The sequence below is a fragment of the Oryctolagus cuniculus genome, chromosome 5, assembly GCF_051225735.1.
Source record: "Oryctolagus cuniculus isolate XC-2025 breed Fujian yellow rabbit chromosome 5, ASM5122573v1, whole genome shotgun sequence".
Classification (NCBI taxonomy): domain Eukaryota; kingdom Metazoa; phylum Chordata; class Mammalia; order Lagomorpha; family Leporidae; genus Oryctolagus; species Oryctolagus cuniculus.
The window spans coordinates 121,969,750-121,988,076 of record NC_142871.1 but is presented as its reverse complement, the minus strand read 5'-3'; the positions used below and the strand labels follow the sequence as shown (position 1 = coordinate 121,988,076).

At 40.8% G+C, this 18,327-nt stretch overlaps 1 protein-coding gene across 3 annotated transcripts in view; it reads right to left on the bottom strand.

Moving 5' to 3' along the window:
* The window catches only part of PTCHD4 (patched domain containing 4), a 218,590-nt gene extending 200,570 nt beyond the window's left edge, over positions 1-18,020 (bottom strand). The window contains exons 1-2 of one of the 3 annotated variants that reach the window (XM_089333212.1): positions 17,853-18,020; positions 17,116-17,527 (exon numbers count right to left, since the gene is read on the bottom strand). In XM_089333212.1, coding sequence (XP_089189338.1) covers positions 17,116-17,527; positions 17,853-17,857 — 417 coding nt within the window. In that variant the 5' untranslated portion in view covers positions 17,858-18,020. Of the gene's footprint in view, positions 1-16,941; positions 17,546-17,852 lie in introns of those variants that run through there. The other 2 variants (XM_017345172.4, XM_051854649.3) reach the window with 2 other exon arrangements.
* Positions 18,021-18,327: the final 307 nt, after the last annotated feature.

Here is an 18,327-nt window from a genome sequence, read left to right as displayed (position 1 = left end):
TTGTTTTTAATACTGAAAATGTAATAGCTAAACAGCCAAAAACTTAATTCACCTGATCTTTCATTCATTCTATATGTGTTTCTTTATCTTCTACTATATGCTTATCAAAAATATGGGGTAATGGATGGCATTGTGACAAGAGGTAAAGCCACTGCCTGTGACACTAGCATCCCACATAGGCACCAGTTCATGTCTCAGCTGTTCCACTTCTGATCTAGCTCCCTTCTAATTGCCTGGGAAAAGCACTGGAAGATGGCCCATGTGTTTGGGCCCCTTGTACCCATCTGGGAGACTTGGAAGAAACTCCTGGCTCTTGGCTTTGGCCTGGTTCATACCTGGCCATTGTGGCCATCTGGGGAGTGGATCAGTGGCTGGGAGATTTCTCTCTGTCTCTCCTTCTCTCTCTGTAACTCTTTCAAATAAATATATAGATCTTTTTTAAAAAAATTGAATAACAATGGGTAGTATTAACTTGGTTCCAATGTAACAAACACTGACCATCTTAGGATATGTAGGGATTTAGGCTATTTTGATGGAAATCAAAAGGCTAATAACAATTTAATGAGAATATAAAGTCCATTTCAAGTCCTGATATTACTTTTTTGAATAATTAATATTTATTACATTTGTTCCTATCACCAAAATAGTAAATATTTACCATTAGCCTAAAGGCTTTTTTAAATTTTTAATCTCCCTGAAGGAATTATTGCGAGGATGCTTTTTAAAGTGCCAAGGGATAGATTTTCCCAATGATGAGCAACATAGGACATTTTTGGAGCATAGCAAGTTGTTGAAGAAATCATATTTCTGGACAATCAGTTACAGACTAGGAAGTATCCAAAAGGATGAAGTTTTTCCCTTTAGCCCCCAAGCTCCTATGATGCAGCTCACCTAGAAGGAAAATGGCAACATAGTGTTGGTGTCAGGGCAACCATTTTTCTTCTGAGACTACAAACTGGATGAAGCTGTTTTAGGAGAAGCAGACTCCGTCTTGCTTCAAGGGCTTCCTTATCCTGCATCTTGTCTGCAAACGAGCGAAGTAGGATTGGGGCATGGCATGGGAGGTGTTTTGCCTAATGGCCTCCAGTAAGTCTCAGTCTGGCTATCCTCTAGAGTCATTCCAAGATCTTTAAAACACCAATGCCAGCTACTTTCTCCAGAGATTCTGGTTCAGCTGTTCTGAGGAGGAGTTCTGGATATCACATAATGGTAAATTTCCTGCAGTATTCTTTTTCAAAAAAAAAAAAATTATTTATTTATTTATAGGTCAGAGTTGGGAGAGGGATATTTTTTATCCACTTGACGGTCACAACAGTCAGCCAAAAGCAGTAGCCAGGAGCTTCTTCTGTGTCTCCCACGTGAGTGCAGAGAACCAAGCACTTGGGACATCCTCCATTGCTTTCCCCAGGCCTTTATCATGGAGTTGGATTGGAAGTAGGACAGCTGGGACATGATGCCTGTGTCGCATGTGGCTGCTTAACCCACCATGCCACAACAGCAGCCCTAAGTTCCTGCAGTATTTTTTTTGAGAATCACTGAGCTATAACAAGTAAAAAGAAGTTTAAAATACTACTTCCTAATGGAATGAGCTGCAAGGTTCTCTTAAGATGTTTAATCTTGGATGCAGTCCTTAACAAAGCAATTTACAGGCTTTTAAAGCTGGTCTATATATAACTCAGGTCTTCCTAATTTCTATCCAAGGTTTTCTTGGGACACTGGCTCCCTTGACACTTGTTGACCTATATTTGTGTTTTGCTTTCATAAGTGAATATACTTATGAAGGCAATATTCTATAGTTTCTATGTATAAGTCAGAAGGGTTTGCTTTCTTCCTGATGTCTACTAAGGATTGCAAAAATCAGCCCCCCAAACACTACCCTAGAAGTATTCTAAAGAAAATAATTGGTAATATCAATCATATCATAGCTATGTGCTTAAGTTTGAAGCAACCAATGAAATAATTATGAAAATGTTTATGAAACAATGAAAAGAAACAGGATTTTAAAAAGACATTCACCCTATGATGACAACTGTGGATTTTGCAGTTGAAGACTGGATTTTTTTTTTTTGAGGATTGGTTAGTAGGATGGTGAGTGATTTTTCACTTAGTTTTCCAATTTTTCTGTGATATTATGCTTTAGAGTTTATAATAAAAAATTATAGTGTATTGGCCGGCGCCGTGGCTCAATAGGCTAATCCTCCACCTTGCGGCGCCGGCACACCGGGTTCTAGTCCCGGTTGGGGCGCCGGATTCTGTCCCGGTTGCCCCTCTTCCAGGCCAGCTCTCTGCTATGGCCAGGGAGTGCAGTGGAGGATGGCCCAGGTGCTTGGGCCCTGCACCCCATGGGAGACCAGGAAAAGCACCTGGATCCTGGCTCCTGCCATCGGATCAGTGCGGTGCGCCGGCTGCAGCGGCGGCCATTGGAGGGTGAACCAACGGCAAAGGAAGACCTTTCTCTCTCTGTCTCTCTCTCTCACTGTCCACTCTGCCTGTCAAAAATTAAAAAAAAAAAAAAAAAAAAAAAAAAAAATTATAGTGTATTAAGAAACTACAAGTACTAGAAAATGTGAACATCTGAAGGCTGGATATGAATCATATTTTTTAATGCAGAAAAGCTGAAGGACAAAGAGTCAGTAACATGTCCACTGTTACTTTGCAAGTAAATGGAGAATTGTATGCAAACAATAGACTTCTCTTTTTCTCTGCTGATCCTCCTCTTCATATAACTTAAAAATTTCAAAAGGAAACTTAATCAATAATTGACCCCTTTTAAAAATCCATTTAAAACCAAGATCTAGCTCAATAAAAACATTTATTGCTTTAGGTTAAGTGAGTCAGATTATCAACAAACATTTCCAACTTTAACACTTTCCATAAGTTAGCAGGATACCAAGCTGAGGGAAAGATAAAGCGATGAGCTCTTATCAATTTGTTTATCATTTGCTAAAATATTTTCCTACTGGGAGGAAGATGAGAAATGTCAGTTTATAAACTACTTTTTAGGTCAAGTTAACTCTAAAATATATAAACTTGAAACTGTTTACATATTCTGATAAAAAGTGATTACTTAAATAAAAAAATCTAAAGTTTTACAGCCCAGAAAGAATCCAGTTCCTTAAAAACAATGCCCAAGGTAAAAATGGTTGAATAGAATGAAATGAAAATAAGAATCAACCTACTAATAATACTGGTTTTATGTGCTATTCCCTTAGCGGGGCTTGCACTATCTATGAAAGGGGGTCATTAAACTAGTTCAGACCCTGAGCTTCTCTCATGGGGAGCTCCAGCAGGTGAGTGTCTGTCTCCAGGGGCACTTACTGAGGCCCAGCCATCCCTGTCCTGATGCTCTGTTACGCAGGCTCTGTCTCAGGGAACCAACTTCTGCCCTAAAGAGATCATGCCCTAGAGTGAACTCTAAAGGCAGACCTGGTTCCTGAGATGGGAGAAATGACAGTTTAGACTTTTCCTATGAGGAATGGGTACTATGTGAGAACTACATATGGAACATTAGGATGGCATCCAATGTTTTATACTGTTAGTGAGAAAGTATGGTAAATGTTGGATTAAATAGATCCAAGCCACCTAATTCATCATTCAATGAGAATCCCATATCTAAACAAATACATTTACATTTAACTCATTTACCAAGGGCTTTCTTCTATGCAAGACTCTGGTTTTAAACTATGTGAGGAAGGCTGGAAATGTAACTTTGATATGATAACTATTCTTCAAAGATGTACAATATTGATGGAAAATGAGACAAGTTTTTAATAGCACATATACTTACTAGTACTATTGTACAAATGTTAATAGCATTTTTAGTGAAATGTTTCATACACTTAAAGGATAACCTGTTTTGTCCTGAAGTCCAGATTTGGGATTGCTAATATTTCCATTCTATAACTTTATGAATTTCACTAGTATGCACCCATCATTATTTTCATTAGTACAAATTTTCTCATATATTTCATCCATTTATAGTTAAAATTTCAACAAAAGGCTTTTATGCAGAGTGGATTATTTACCCAATATAGTCTCTTGGAACTGTTAAAATAATAAATGTAAATGGATTTTCCTAAGGTCAAAATAGACAAATGAGGTCAAATCACGAGTAACTTAAATTTCACTTTCTCCCAACCCCATTCAAATAAGACCCTGGCCCTTGCAAACTTTCACCTGTGTATTTCTACAGGCCCTTAGATTATCTCTAACTAGTCTCCAACAAGATATTTCATGATATTCCTCTCTAGCCCCCTGGCTGATTACCACTACTGAGAGTTAGAATTGCTCCTGGCATCCCTGTGACAATCTGAGGTCCACACTGAAGTCCCCAGATGTGATTTTGTGAGTTATCTTAGTGTGAGAATTGCCAAATCAAATATAGAACACCCAATTAAATCTAGATTCTGGGAAGCAAAAATACAGTATTTATTACATAGTTTTACTAAAGCGTACTCTTTTTTTTTAACCTGAAATTAAAATGTAGCATGTTGTGCAGTATTTTTATTTGCTAAATCTGGCAACCTTACCAGGTGCATACACCACGTTTGGCTCTCTGAAGTCTCTCTTGACCTAAGCCATATGGATGCTATGTAGAGTTGTACAAAATATCTCTTCCTTTTCTGGCGGCCCTTTGTTTTCTGAACTGGAAGTTGTGATGCTGTGCCTCATGTATTTCAGAAAACTTGTGGAAACAGCTTCCAATGTAGTCCTCTCTTTTTGGGGCATAGATATAGCCATATTATGTCAGATGGAATGGAATAGAATGCTGTCCTATTCCTTTCCTACTTTCCCCAAGGGCTTGCCCTGCAGACTTTTTTCTTGTTGGCTGTATCCTCACAGGCAAATTAATTAATGCAGAGAAGGCATTACCTGCCCAATAATTTCATGAGGCAATACTGTTATAGCTCAGCATAGACTCACTATAACTCTACAAAACAGGTTAAACGGAGATTAATAGAACTACATATCTTCTAAGTGTATGAAAGTCCTTTCTGCTTCTGGAAGCACTTAGAGAGGTTCTATGGAAACCATGAAACAGTTGATCTGGGGACCTCAACTTTTAAGAGATATTTGATTTTGACAGTGTGAAAGAAAATCCAAGTAAGGGTCATAGTGTACATGCAGCTTAGGGTATGTTTGCTTTTATTTGTTGCAATGTGTGATGTAATATCACCTGAAACCACAAGTGAACTGGAAGACTTAGCCAAGGGAAGTTCTCAATGACCGTGATCAGGAACTGTTGTCTCTTTTCTAGGAAATGGGAGCTCTTATAAGAGTTGATTAGGGGAAAATGTAATCAAGAGAAACATGTGACAATCTTGTTACATAGACTAGGTTGTATGAAATAAGGAGAGAGATTATATTTGCACATAAATAAGACAGATAAGAAGTAATGAAGTCCCCAGATAGAGATGGGAAAATGCAAAGGAAAAGAATTGTGAAAACAGACTTTGGTCCTCAACCTTAGTAATTTATTAGAATCATCAGAAGGGTTTTAAAAGTCACAAGGGGCCGGCGCCATGCCTCGCTAGGCTACTCCTCCTCCTGCGGTGCTGGCACCCCGGGTTCTAGTCCCAGTCGGGGCGCCGGATTCTATCCCGGTTGCCCCTCTTCCAGTCCAGCTCTCTGCTGTGGCCCAGGAAGGCAGTGGAGGATGGCACAAGTCCTTAGGCTCTGCACCCATGTGGGAGACCAGGAGGAAGCACCTGGCTCCTGGTTTTGGATCGGTGCAGCTTGCCGGCTATAGCAGCCATTTGGGGGGTGAACCAATGGAAAAGGAAGATCTCTGTCTCTCTGTCTCTCTCACTGTCCACTCTGCCTGTCAAAAAAAAAAAAAAAAAGTCACAACGCCCAGGCCACCCCAAGTTAATTAAAGAAGAATCTTTGGAGATGGAACCCCTCATCTGAAATTTTAAAACTCCATCTAGGACTCTCATACAGTCAAGACAGAGCGCTGTGGCGTAGCGGGTAAAACCATCACCAGCAGTGTTGACATCCTTTATGGGCAATGGTTCGAGTCCTGGCTGTTCCACTTCTGATCCAGCTCTCTGCTATGGCCTGGGAAAGGGAAAGCAGTGGAAGATGGTCCAAGTGCTTGGGCCGCTGCACCTGCATGGGAGCCCCGGAAGAAGCTCCTGGCTTCTGGCTTTGGATAGGCACAGCTCTGGCTGTTGCAGCCATCTGGGGAGTGAACCAGCGGATGGAAGACACCTCTCTCTCTCTCTCTCTCTCTCTCTGCTTCTCTGTAGTTCTTCCTTACAAATAAAATAAATCTAAAAAAAAAAAATAAAAGAACACTGTAGAACAGTAGTTCTCACACTTCAGTGGAAATCAGAGACTCCTCTAGAGCTTCTTGGGCCTCACCCTCAGAATATCAGCAGATCAAGATGAGGTTTGCGAATCTGCATTTCTAACAAGAATCCAGGTGATGTTGATGCTGCGGATATAAGGATTGCACTTTCAGAACCACTGTTGCAGAATGCTCAGGATCTGATAATTAATTACATATTACTGTGTATATGTTTTAAGTGGGTGGGGTGAGAGAAAGGAAGAGCTAATGATAGAAGACTGACGTTCTGAGCTTGACTACATAGCAGGACAGAGATGCCACAAAATGCCACTAACTCTGCCTGTCAAAAAAAAAAAGTATCTCTGGGTGACAATTAGAGTGAGCTCTGGGTGACAATTAGAGTGAGGAGCACTGCTTTAGGTATTATGAAGTCATTTAATACACTCAGTACTATATGAAAACTGAGTTACAAGAGGCTGAAAAATATTCCCAAAGGCATGGGGTTAGTGGAATTACAGGTAAGTTGTAAATTAGCCAATCTGGATCCAAAATCTCTGCTCTAAGTTAGGCTACATATGCTGGCTCTCAAGAAATTCTTCAAAAGGCCCTTACCACTGTTTCCACTCATTTGTCTCCATCCATATTAGTTTTCGTTCAAAGCTTTTAAGATACCAAACTCTTCCCATCACACTCTTGTCTCCAACATCTAACCTATGTCTTCACATTAACTCCCTCTCACTCCTCCAATCTTAGCTCATGATCACTTCCTCAGGAAGCTTATTTCTAACACCTCCACTTGAATGTAGTCTTATAGCACTTTTATTTTTCTTTTCACTAGACTCGAGCTCCTTCAGGGCAACAGCCATATCAGTTTTGCTTTTCCCTGAATCTGTAGTGGCCAACATTGTACCTGAAAAGTAGCAAAACAGTAGTTACCTAAATGAAAGCATATATGAGTGACTTTTGAATATTATCTATGCACTATAAATTATATCTTGCTCAGGGCCAGCGCTGTGGCATAGTGGGTAGAGCCACTGCCTGCAGGGCCAGCATCCCATATGGGCGCCGGTTCAAGTCCTGGCTGCTCCACTTCCAATCCAGCTCTCTGCTACGGTCTGGGAAAGTGGTGGAAGATGGCCCAAGTCCTTGGGCCTCTGCACCTACATGGGAGACCCGGAAGAAGCTCCTGGCTCCTGGCTTTGGATAGGCCCAGCTCCAGCCATTGTGGCCATTTGGGGAGTGAACCAGTGGATGGAAGATGGAAGATATATCTCTCTTTCTCCTCTCCTCTCCTCTCCTCTCCTCTCCTCTCCTCTCCTCTCCTCTCCTCTCCTCTCCTCTCCTCTCCTCTCCTCTCCTCTCCTCTCCTCTTTCTTTCTTTCTTTCTTTCTTTCTTTCTTTCTTTCTTTCTTTCTTTCTTTCTTTCTTTCTCTCTCTCTCTCTCTCTCTCCCTCCCTCCCTCCCTCCCTCTCCTTCCTTCTCTCTCTCTGTAACTCTTTCAAATAAACAAATCTAAAAAACAAATACATCTTGCTTACGTTCGTATAACCTGAATTGACAAGAACTGAACATTCTCCTTTTCCATGTAATTATGAGATCTGGTGAGGTGAGGAAAAAAAGACATAAATATTTAACAGGACGAGTAAGCTTTGGGGCAGAGCCCTAAATGTCCATTTAAACTGCCATTCTGCCTTGAATTCCTGGATCTTCTTAAGCTATGGGAGCCTTTTAAACAGGTTACTTGTTTTTCCAGAACCCGGATCCTATACAGTCTTCCCTAGGTTTTTGTGGGGGATTTGTTCCAGGACACGCTCAGATACTAAATTCCTTGCTTATAACCTATAATTATCCTCCTATATCCTTTAAATCCTCTCTATTTATAGCAACTAATAAAATGTAAATCCCATGTAAACAGTTGCCATATTGTATTGTTTAGAGAATGGTGAACAAAAAAGTCTGTACATGTTGCATACAGATTGACTTTTTGTGTGTGGGGAGAGGGAGATATTTCTCTTTTTTTAATATTTATTTTACTTGAAAGTCAGAGTTACAGAGAGGCTGAGGCAGAGAGAGAGACAGAGGTGTTCTTCCTTTTGCTTGTTCACATCTCAGTTGGCCGCAATGGCCAGAGATGCACTGATCCAAATCCAGGATCCAGGATGTTCTTCTGGGTTTCCGGTGCAGGGGCCCAAGGTCTTGGGAGCCATCATGTAGTGCTTCCCCAGGTCATAGCAGAGAGCCAGATAGGAAGTGGAGCAGCGAGGACTCGAACCGGAGCCCATATGGGCTGCCAGCACTGCAGGTGGCAGCTTTACCCACTATGCCATAGCACCAGCCCTGAGATATTTTCAATCCATGATTGGTTGAATCCAGTTTTAGAACCCATGGGTAAGAACTGTCCCTGGGGGCCAACCCTGTGGTGTAGTGGGTAAGCCTCCGCCTGTGGGCACTGGCATCCCATTTGGGTACTGGTTCATATCCTGGCTTTTCCTCTTCCATCCAGCTCTCTGCTGTGGTCTGGGAAAGCAGTAGAAGATGGCCCAGGTCCTTGGGCCCCTGCACCTGCGTGGGAGACCTGGAAGAAGCACCTAGCTGGTGGCTTCGGGTAGGCGCAGCTCTGGCCATTGTAGCCATTTAGGGAATGAACCAGCAGATGGAAGACCTCTCTCTCTGTCTCTCCCTCTTTCTGTCTGTAACTCTACCTCTCAAATAAATAAAATCTTAAAAAAAAAAAAAAAAAAAAAACTATCCTCTGCCTATCTCTTTTGAGACAGCTGAAATAAGTTAGAAGATCCCAGGTGAGGCCGCTCCAAGTTGGGAGGGAGCTCTCGAGGGGAAACACTGTTCCAGTACAAATTCTGTAACTAAATACAGTCCATTTATTTGTGAGTGCTGCTCATCAGACACCTTTCAGAGGCTCTGAATTCATCTGAGTGAGAAAGAATGAGCCTTGATTTCAATGAACAACTCTACCATAATAATCTCATCTGAAAAAGCATGGATTACAATGCCACTTTAAAGGTATATCCTGCTGTAATTTTGTATTTCGTTTTCCCCAAATACTCTTGCTCCTATGTATGGTTCCTATACTTGTGATCTAATGTAATATTAACATAATTGGACTAAGTAGAGCTAAATGCAGCTATAATAACTGCAGAAGGGCTTGAGAAGAAAACACTGATGATTCTTTTCTTAAAAAGATTGGTAGATTTAATTTCAACATTTTAAGAAAACAGCAAACAGCATTAATCAACTTTGAGCTTAACCAGCTGACAGGCCCAACTGTAGATGATAGAAAGGAGAATTTTTTTTCATTGTGGAATAGCTGTTTGGTAATTCTCCAGATATTTCTTTGATGTTTCTAGTACACACCTAATTATAATGGTGAGAGGCTCAATACTTCCATTTTCTTATAGTGTTTTTGCTCTGTTATTGAGTTTTTGGTGTGAAGCAATGTATGTTGTTTTAAATTCAAGTTACATACTAAGAGCACTGTCAGCCTTAGATTTTGCATCTGAGCTTTTCAAACTATAATATGTGCATAAATCATCTGGAGTACTTGTTAAATCCAAGCTCTGCTTAGCAGGTCTGTGGCTAGCCCTGGAAAGTTTTAATTTCTATCAAGTTACCACCTAATGTTAATGCCACTGGTCCAAGCATAGCACTTTGAGGAGCAAGGTCTTAGAAAATAAAATGAAGTTGATATTGTGGCTTAGAAAGCAATTTGGAAAATCTTTAAGTCAGAAGCATTACCTAGAAATTACTTTTGCCTGGACTACAATCATATAAATGAGTCTCTTCCATGATTTCACCTGGGAAGGGAGCCTGGATGATTTGTTTGGTTAAATTAGGGAGAAACATACCTGCTCTTCAATCAACAGTCATCATTAGCAAATTTAGATGCTTGGAAATCTCAGATTTCTTCTTTAAAAATATTTATGGAGAGGGTATTTAGCCCAGTGGCATTCCTTGTTGGAGTATTTGTGTTTGTTTCCTAGCTCTGGCTTCCTTTTTTAAAAATTTTAAAAGATCTATTTATTTGTTTATTTGAAAGGCAGAGTTACAGAAAGAGACAGAGATCTTCTATTCACTGGTTCACTCCCCAAATGGCTGCAATGGCCAGACTGAGGCCAGGAATCAGGGGCTTCTTCCGGGTCTCCCACCTGGATTCAGGGGTCCAAGGACTTGGGACATCTTCCACTACTTTTCCAAGGCCTTTAGTAGGGAGCTTGATCGGAAGTGGAGCAGCTGGGACTTGAATTGGCAATCAAATGAGATGCCAGTGTTGCAGTGCCCTGACCTGCTACGCCACAACTCTGGTCCTTGACTCTGACTTTTGACTCCAGATTCCTGGCAATGAATAACTTGGGAGTCACCAATTATGGCTCAAAAATATTGAGTCCTTGTCTTCTGTGTGGGAGACATGCATTGAGTTCCTAGCTCTCCGGTTGGCTCCATCCAGCTCTGGCTCCTGTAGGCATGTGGGGAGTGAACCAGCAGATGGGAGCTCTCCCTGTCCATCTCTCTCTGTCTACTTCTCAAATAAATACATAAATAATATTCAAGATAAAGATAAAATTTTTATAGGAAGCATTGTAGCTGCATATTGTAGATGTATTAGGTCTAGCATATGCTAATCAACTCCAGAATACAATTCAAAATCATGTGGTCGAATTACCACATAATAGCTAATGAATTAAAATGAAAAACAGTCTCCAAACACAATGTATTTTGAAAAGCATAACATAAAGATTGTTTCAGTTGTTATAATATTTTACAATGAAAAATATTAAGAAAATAACTGTTAGAATGAATTGTTGGTTAAAGTCCCAGAGTAGGGGTTGGGGCGGAGCTTAGCCCCCTCATGTACTTCTGTCCTTTGGCAGGTTGCCTTGACTTCTTCCCACTGCTACTCCAAGCCCTTAGTGGTCCAGGACCACTGACAAAACTGTCATCAGTCAGCTGTGGGTAAGAAAATGGGAAGGAGAATGCAGAAAACCATTTTTAGTCTGTCTTTTTTTTAATCCTTTGTCCTTGAATATTAAAAATGGAAAAGAATATAAAGAATATGAGTAAGCACCTATGAAAAATATTTAATTTGTTTAAAGTGAGTCTTTGCTAAAGCCAAGAAGCAGGAATGAGGGCCTACTATCAAGCAAGACTAGCACACGTTTGGTGCTGAGAATAGTCAATGACTTAACCCTGATGTGGTGATCAGGAAATACATATGTACAATCATTGAGTTCAGACATTGTAATTAATAGATTTCAACAGTATTGTTCAAATCTAATCAAGCACATATACTTGACTCCCAAGGAAATCTGAGGGATCTCAAAAAATTCATAGAAAAAATGCAATTAAAATGTTATTTTTTTACAAAAATATGAAAACTACATTTTTTCCTAATATACATTTTCCATGAGCTTTTTGAAGACCTCTTGTGTACCCTAGAACAAAGTCATCAAATTCACTGTTAGTAACCGCATCCTATGATGTTGCCTAACAGTCCTAGAACTGCGTTGTTTGACATGAATCCTTGCAATCCTCTAACCAGGTTCTGTTCACTATAGATTTAGAAGCTGACACCCAAATCATTTATGAGACCTGTTTAATGTCACACAACCAGTCTTTAAAGACCTGGGGTAAGAACTCAGGTGTCCAGAATATTTCTCAATTTCGAGTGCATGTACTGTTGCTATCTTAACAATTATTTTTTTCCAGTTCCAAATTAAGCCAGAAATATCCAAGCTTGCTTGTATCAGGAGTGCTTGGCTGAAAACCTTGGGCCACATTATGAGCATTTAGCATTTAGCTGAACCTGGAGCCTTAATTTAGTTCTGAGTTGGTGGGAAATAACATTAAAGGTGAAATCAGTAGCCAATGAGTAATTTGCTAAACTTTCTGTGGCAGGTTTCACATCGGGCAGATAGTAGGAGTCTGCCCAAACCAGAAGCTGCATTCCATGTCACTTTCTTATGAGGACATTCTGAGAAAAGCTGATGGTGTGAAAGCTAATTAGTGTTCTTTTAAAATTTGAGACTTCTAAGGAATTATGGCCCTACTTTTTTCTTAGGACAAAGGGCTGTAGTGACAGAGAACAGTTCCACATGTGCTAGAACATGATAAAGCACTATGTTTGAGAATATGCACCTTGATATGAGAAGCCTATATTTAAAATCCCAGCCCCAACATATACCAGTTTCAAAATATCATGGAAGTCATTTAGCCTATTGGTCTTCAATTATCTTACATAGAATATGGGAAAAATATTCCCCTGACTTATAAACTTGTAAAAATTAAATGACATGCTATGTATAAAATCCCTAGCACCACTTAGGACACAAACCAACCATTCAAAAGATAGTGGTGTTTCCCCCTATTAAGAGACAGAGTCATATAGGTAAGCCTAAGTCAAAATACTGGGGACTTCCTGACATGCATGTCTTAAATTTTAGAATGACATAGGGGAAAGAGGTCTCTAGAACACCTTTTCTTGGAAATCCTTAAAAATAATGCTGATTCTCATTTTTCATGTTGGCTTATATTGTCCTTTCATTTAGATTATAACTAATAATGAATTGCAACACCTTCTAAACCTGGAGGCAGTGCCTAAAATATATCCAAAATAATGTCTTCTGTTAAGAAGCAAGAAAGTTTACCTTTGCTCCTGTTCTTAAATGTGGTGCACTAATGCATATACTGGCTTCACTTAAATATCTGTTCATAGGTGTGGTTATTAATTGAATATAATGGGAAGGCTACAGGGAAATCAAATTAACTTCATTTCTTTATCACCACTTTGCCAGGATGTTGAGATATGGACTCACAGTCAAAACCATGTCCAAAGATCACATGTGTCTGCTTCCTCTTTATCGTGTTTTTTGCTGTAGTCAAAAGAAAGAACTGGGAGCACATGAGGATTTTTACTGTCATGGAGTAGCCAGGTGGAGAAGTGAGGTTATCATGGGTTACCTAAGAAACACAGAAATATTAGCTGCAACAGGGTGAGCTTCTTGACTAATAATGAAAACGTTTCCTGGAGTGCAGAATAGTCCTTGCTGAAGGATTTTTGAATGTCTCACTTTAATCAAAGCTGTGGTTTCAGCATTATGTTAAGCATTTTACTTAAAAATCCAACCTGGCCACTCTGGATTACTTTTCATGATATGTATGATAAGCATGTTTTATTAAGTAAATAAATCACTCCTAAATTAGTGGGATCAAGGGCATTTTATGGAAATCTGGAGAATATGGGTCATACCTTTAAAACAAAAGCATACCACAGAGTGTTGAAAATGTATGATAGTCTTGTGATATTGCAGTGTAAATGCACAAATTAATAAAATAATGAATGTTCATTGTAAATACTATCTACTACCTTGTCTACCACTCAGACTACATTAGGGTGGGAGAAGTGATTTGCACAAAAGGAATATATGACATGACCTTTTTGTTTAATCAGGGATATAACTTTTATATCACAATGAAAGGAATAATTATAGAGTTTGTATTATATAAATGTAGGGACCTCAAATTGTGGTATCATTTCTACATAGCTTTTGAAATTCTGTGTATATTCCATTTCTTCTGTAGTAGCCTAAGCTGGCCACTACTTTTTTCATTGCAACTTTATCTAAGTCTCTCTTTGGATTTGCATACATGACAACTTTCTGTGGGCCTATTAGTCTGGATCAGCTTGTTAAGACATTTATGTTTATCAGAAGTTCTAAACCTTTCTGTGCTCAGGGCTACTTTGGTGTTTTAATGATATTTCGAAGATAACCTTTTGATTTTCACAATTCAGGTTTCTCATAATTTTCTTTATCATTCAGTGCTTATACATCTTCAGACTATCCTCCAGCTCCTAATGGCTGTTTCTTTCATGTCAAGTGATTGCTACTTCCCACTTATATTATCCAGACATTGCTATTTATTCTGCAATTTTCCTCAACTTCTGATTCCTGCCAACCAGTAGCAATTTCGGATAACTAACATTTTTCATATTATATAGAGTAGGGAAGAGTGGTGACACATGTATAATAGAGGAAAGCAAAATAAATTAGAGAGCTGAAACATTCACATAAAAATTTCCCTCAAACTTTGTACACCAGTTCTCAAACCTTAGCATGCAGTAGCATTACAGAGGCATAGTTCAAGAACTTCTGTCAAATGTGAGTTGAAATAATTTCTATACACTACTTAAATTAAAACAAAAGGCAACTCTTATTGCTCTGTGTCAAGGTGTTGATCCTCAGAGTCCTTGGAGATCCTCTAGGAGAATTCTAGGCATAGATGGTATTCATGAAATACTTTTCATTTCATGAGTGTCTGTGAAATTATATCTGGACTCTTGAGAGAATTCATTGGTCTCAGAAGATCACAAAAGGCTCATTTACCTACACACATTTTAAGGACCACCCCACAGATTCCATGCAGAGAAAGTCAAACCAACATATCTGAGGAAACATCGATATTAGAATAGATATTAGAATATAACAGAATGAGACCTTTCACACATGTTCAATACTTCTGTTCATTTTATGATTGATGGAATAATTCTACTGTTACTGTAATAACATTTGTAATCAATTATTCCACTTTTGGTGATTATTCACTGACTCCCACTAAGATGTTTATTGATCAAATAACCAGTCACAAAGTTTGGATGGAGTAGCTATTACAAGCCCGTCACTATGTTGGCTCATTGGTGTATCCCAAGATGGCAGTCCCTATTTGCAGGTAACCCTGGGTAAGGATGCTGACATCCACCGCTTTTAAGCTCCATAAGATTTAGAATTTTGCTTTTCTTGCACAAATTGGGTTTCATGTGCCTAGAAGAGTAATTACAGGAGCAGATCCAATGATTATTAAGGGAGTAGGCTGAATATCTCATGGATTTGCACTGTAAATGTCAAAATGATATTGCCAGATAAACAAAACATACACAGTGGCTGATTTGACAAAGTTCTTACCCCTGGAAAGTACTGGTGAATAAACGCAGTAAGAGACCCAACTAATAATGCATGTTAATCAACTGAAAATTGACTAAATAAGAAAAACAAATTGAAGTTTAAATACGTAATAGTTTCAATTTTTTTAAAGTCCAGATAATTGGCACAGGAATAACTCAGTTAAAGGTTTATGGGCTAGGAAGATTACCTCTCCACCACATCCTTTCTTTAGCAAGCAATAATGTTGATGGCAAAGGATTCAGGAAATGAAAAGCATGCTGCCCAACCACACATATCCATCATGCTCCCATCAATAAGTGTGAAGCAAGCAAGCCCTTGCCTAGATTTAAAGATGATGAATCATCTGTCTAGTTTCAATAACATCAAGGGAATGCTCAGCTGGGGAAAGCTGAAACTCTTGCCATCCCCTGGATCCATTTAAACAAGTGCACCTTAGGAAAAGGAAGTAGGTTGGGGTTCCTAAGGAATCTAGTTTCTGAACACATTAACTCCTTCTTTATCCAGGAAAGAGTTATTTTTAATCTCAAAATTTCTCAAAATTATTTTATTTGTGTATAGATGCTATTTGAACAAATAATAAAGGATTTTCTTTTATATTGGGCTGTCCATGCATTGAAAATTGGATTTTTCTTTTTACATTATTTTCATGAAAATATATCCTTTCACATTTTAGAAGAAAGAGTATTTCTTCTTCTTGGGAAACACCTGTCTTGGGAATTCTTGGTTGTGCAGCTTCTGAGCATGCACAGGGTCAAGCATACAAATGGTGCAGTGACTCTCTTGGAAGTCACATTTGTCCCTGAAACTTCAGTCACCTGGAGACTGCATGCCTCATTGCCTGCAGCAGCTCAATCCTGACAGTGTAGAATGAGTTCAGAAACCACATTTGAGCAACAAAATTTGAAATGAGGGTCTAAAGAGACACAATATATTTAAGGTTGAAATACTCATTCTTTGCAATTTTTGCTGACCATGCAAATTTTTTCTTTTCTATTGTTAAGTCATTATAATAATCATGCTTTGGTTTGGACATTTTATGGAAAAGAAAGGTAATAGGACTCAGTGAACTAGCACATAATGTAGGTGCAGATCCCTACTTTGATATGTAAAAAAATTTCTGCTTCTTTTGCTATGCAAACTCACATACACATAATTCCTGGAATCCCCACTACAGTCATAACCCACTGCTTTCAGACATACATTCACAGGGCACCAAAATACAAACTCCCTACATGTCAAAATCAAGCCAAGCTGAAGATGTAAATAGGTGGATATGGCACCAGGTGAGATGTGTAATCAGTAATAAGAAATACATTGAGCCCCATATGAAAAGAAATCCCCCAAATTGATCAGGATTCCCCCTCCCCCTTCCATTCACTGATTTATTAACCCTGAACAAAGATGTAATTGCAGGGTCTCAAAAACTTTTTTTTCCATTTTTTTTGGTTCATTTTTGGCAATTTTTTTTTGGTTTGGCATTGAATTTCTTTGTATCTATTCGTGCCATTCATTGCCTGTTTTCTTCGCTCGGTTGCCCATCTTTACCCCCCACCAGAAATGAAAGAAGCGTCAGCTTCCGAGTCTTAAGGATGAGACCTCTGCATTTTCTTTGCTTGTTTAGGGCAAGAAATGAAGTGCTGCCTCTTTAATTGGCAGAAGCATGCAGGAGGAGCATACCTTTAATTTAGTGTTGGGATACCTCACTTGCACCCTGGCTGTTGTCTTATTGGAGACGGCAGCCTGCCTGAGATCCTCTAGCACTGAAATAATATCATCCAGCACGCATTTCTTATCCTGATTTCTCAACACACACAGATGGGAAAAAGTATAATTATAGCCCTTGTGGTTCACCTTCATTTCCAGCACGGCTCGGTGGGTCTGCAGGATCCCCTCAGCCTGGAGCAAAATATTGTCCCCGGGTGGGGAGAGGAGGATCACCCTGCCATACCTCCCAGGGGTGTGTAAGTCCGAATAGAGCTGGCTTTTGGACTGGTCCAGGGGGAAAAGGCTGCTGGCCAGGCTGCGCTCGATCTTGGCCAGGCTGTGGCTGGGAGCGACCAGGCGCTCCAGGTCGCCCTCGGGCTGGAAGCGGTTGAGCGCGCTGAGGCCGAAGGTGATGGTCAGGACTGCGGGCACGGTGAGGAAAAAGACCGGGTGCCGGCTCACGCACAAGCCCAGCCTGTGGCAGAACGACTGGAGCCCTCTGCGAAGCACCTGCCGCAGCATCCTCCACCAGATCCAGCTCGCAGGCGCTCCCGGCCGTCTTAAAAAGCACATGTGACATGTGTAAGCGCCGGGCTACCCCTCTCTCCCCCATCCCCGTCCCTCGGGGGCCAGCCCCCCTCCCCACCGCCGCTGCTTCCCCACCCCCTCCACGCTCTCCCCCCTCCAACCGCTCCGCCTGGTCTTTCCCCGGCCCCACCTCCATGCGCTCCTACTACTCTTTCAAACACTGCAGCAAGTTGCAGCAAGGCGGGCAAATATCGACAGCGCGCGCGGGGGCGGGCAGCGGGCGCTGCGGGGGCGCCGCGGGCCCACCCCCTCCCCGGCCTCCCCGCGCCCTCGCCGCCTCCCGCGCTGCCTCTCACCGCATGAGCAGCGTTCCCTCGGTCTAGCCCTTCATCTCGGTGCTGCAGTCCCCCGGCCTCCCGCGCTGGAGGTGGTTCCGTGCGGAGCGTCCCACAGAGGTGGATTTCCTCTCGTTCCTGGTGGGGTTCGGTGCCTAACTGGAACCATGTGCCTCGGTGTTGTAAGAAGCAGACATGTGTCCCATGGGGGGAGGGAGGGAGGCGGGAGAAGTGAAGGGCGGGAGCAGGATTTTTTTTGGGGGGGGGGGGGCGAGGGGATAGCTAAGCTTTTCTTTCTTTTTCTTTCTTTCTTTTTTCTTTTTCTCTTTTTAAATGCTGGCAGTTATTTTTAGAGTTTTGTTTTCCCTCTAACCTCCCGGGCAGAATGAATGAGAGAGGAAATGGGTGAAGTGCCAATAGCGCTCGCTGGGGAGGCAGCCCTCTTGCCCCTCTAGCTTCTCTGAGCCCTTGACTTGGGCTTTTTGTCAGAAGAAAA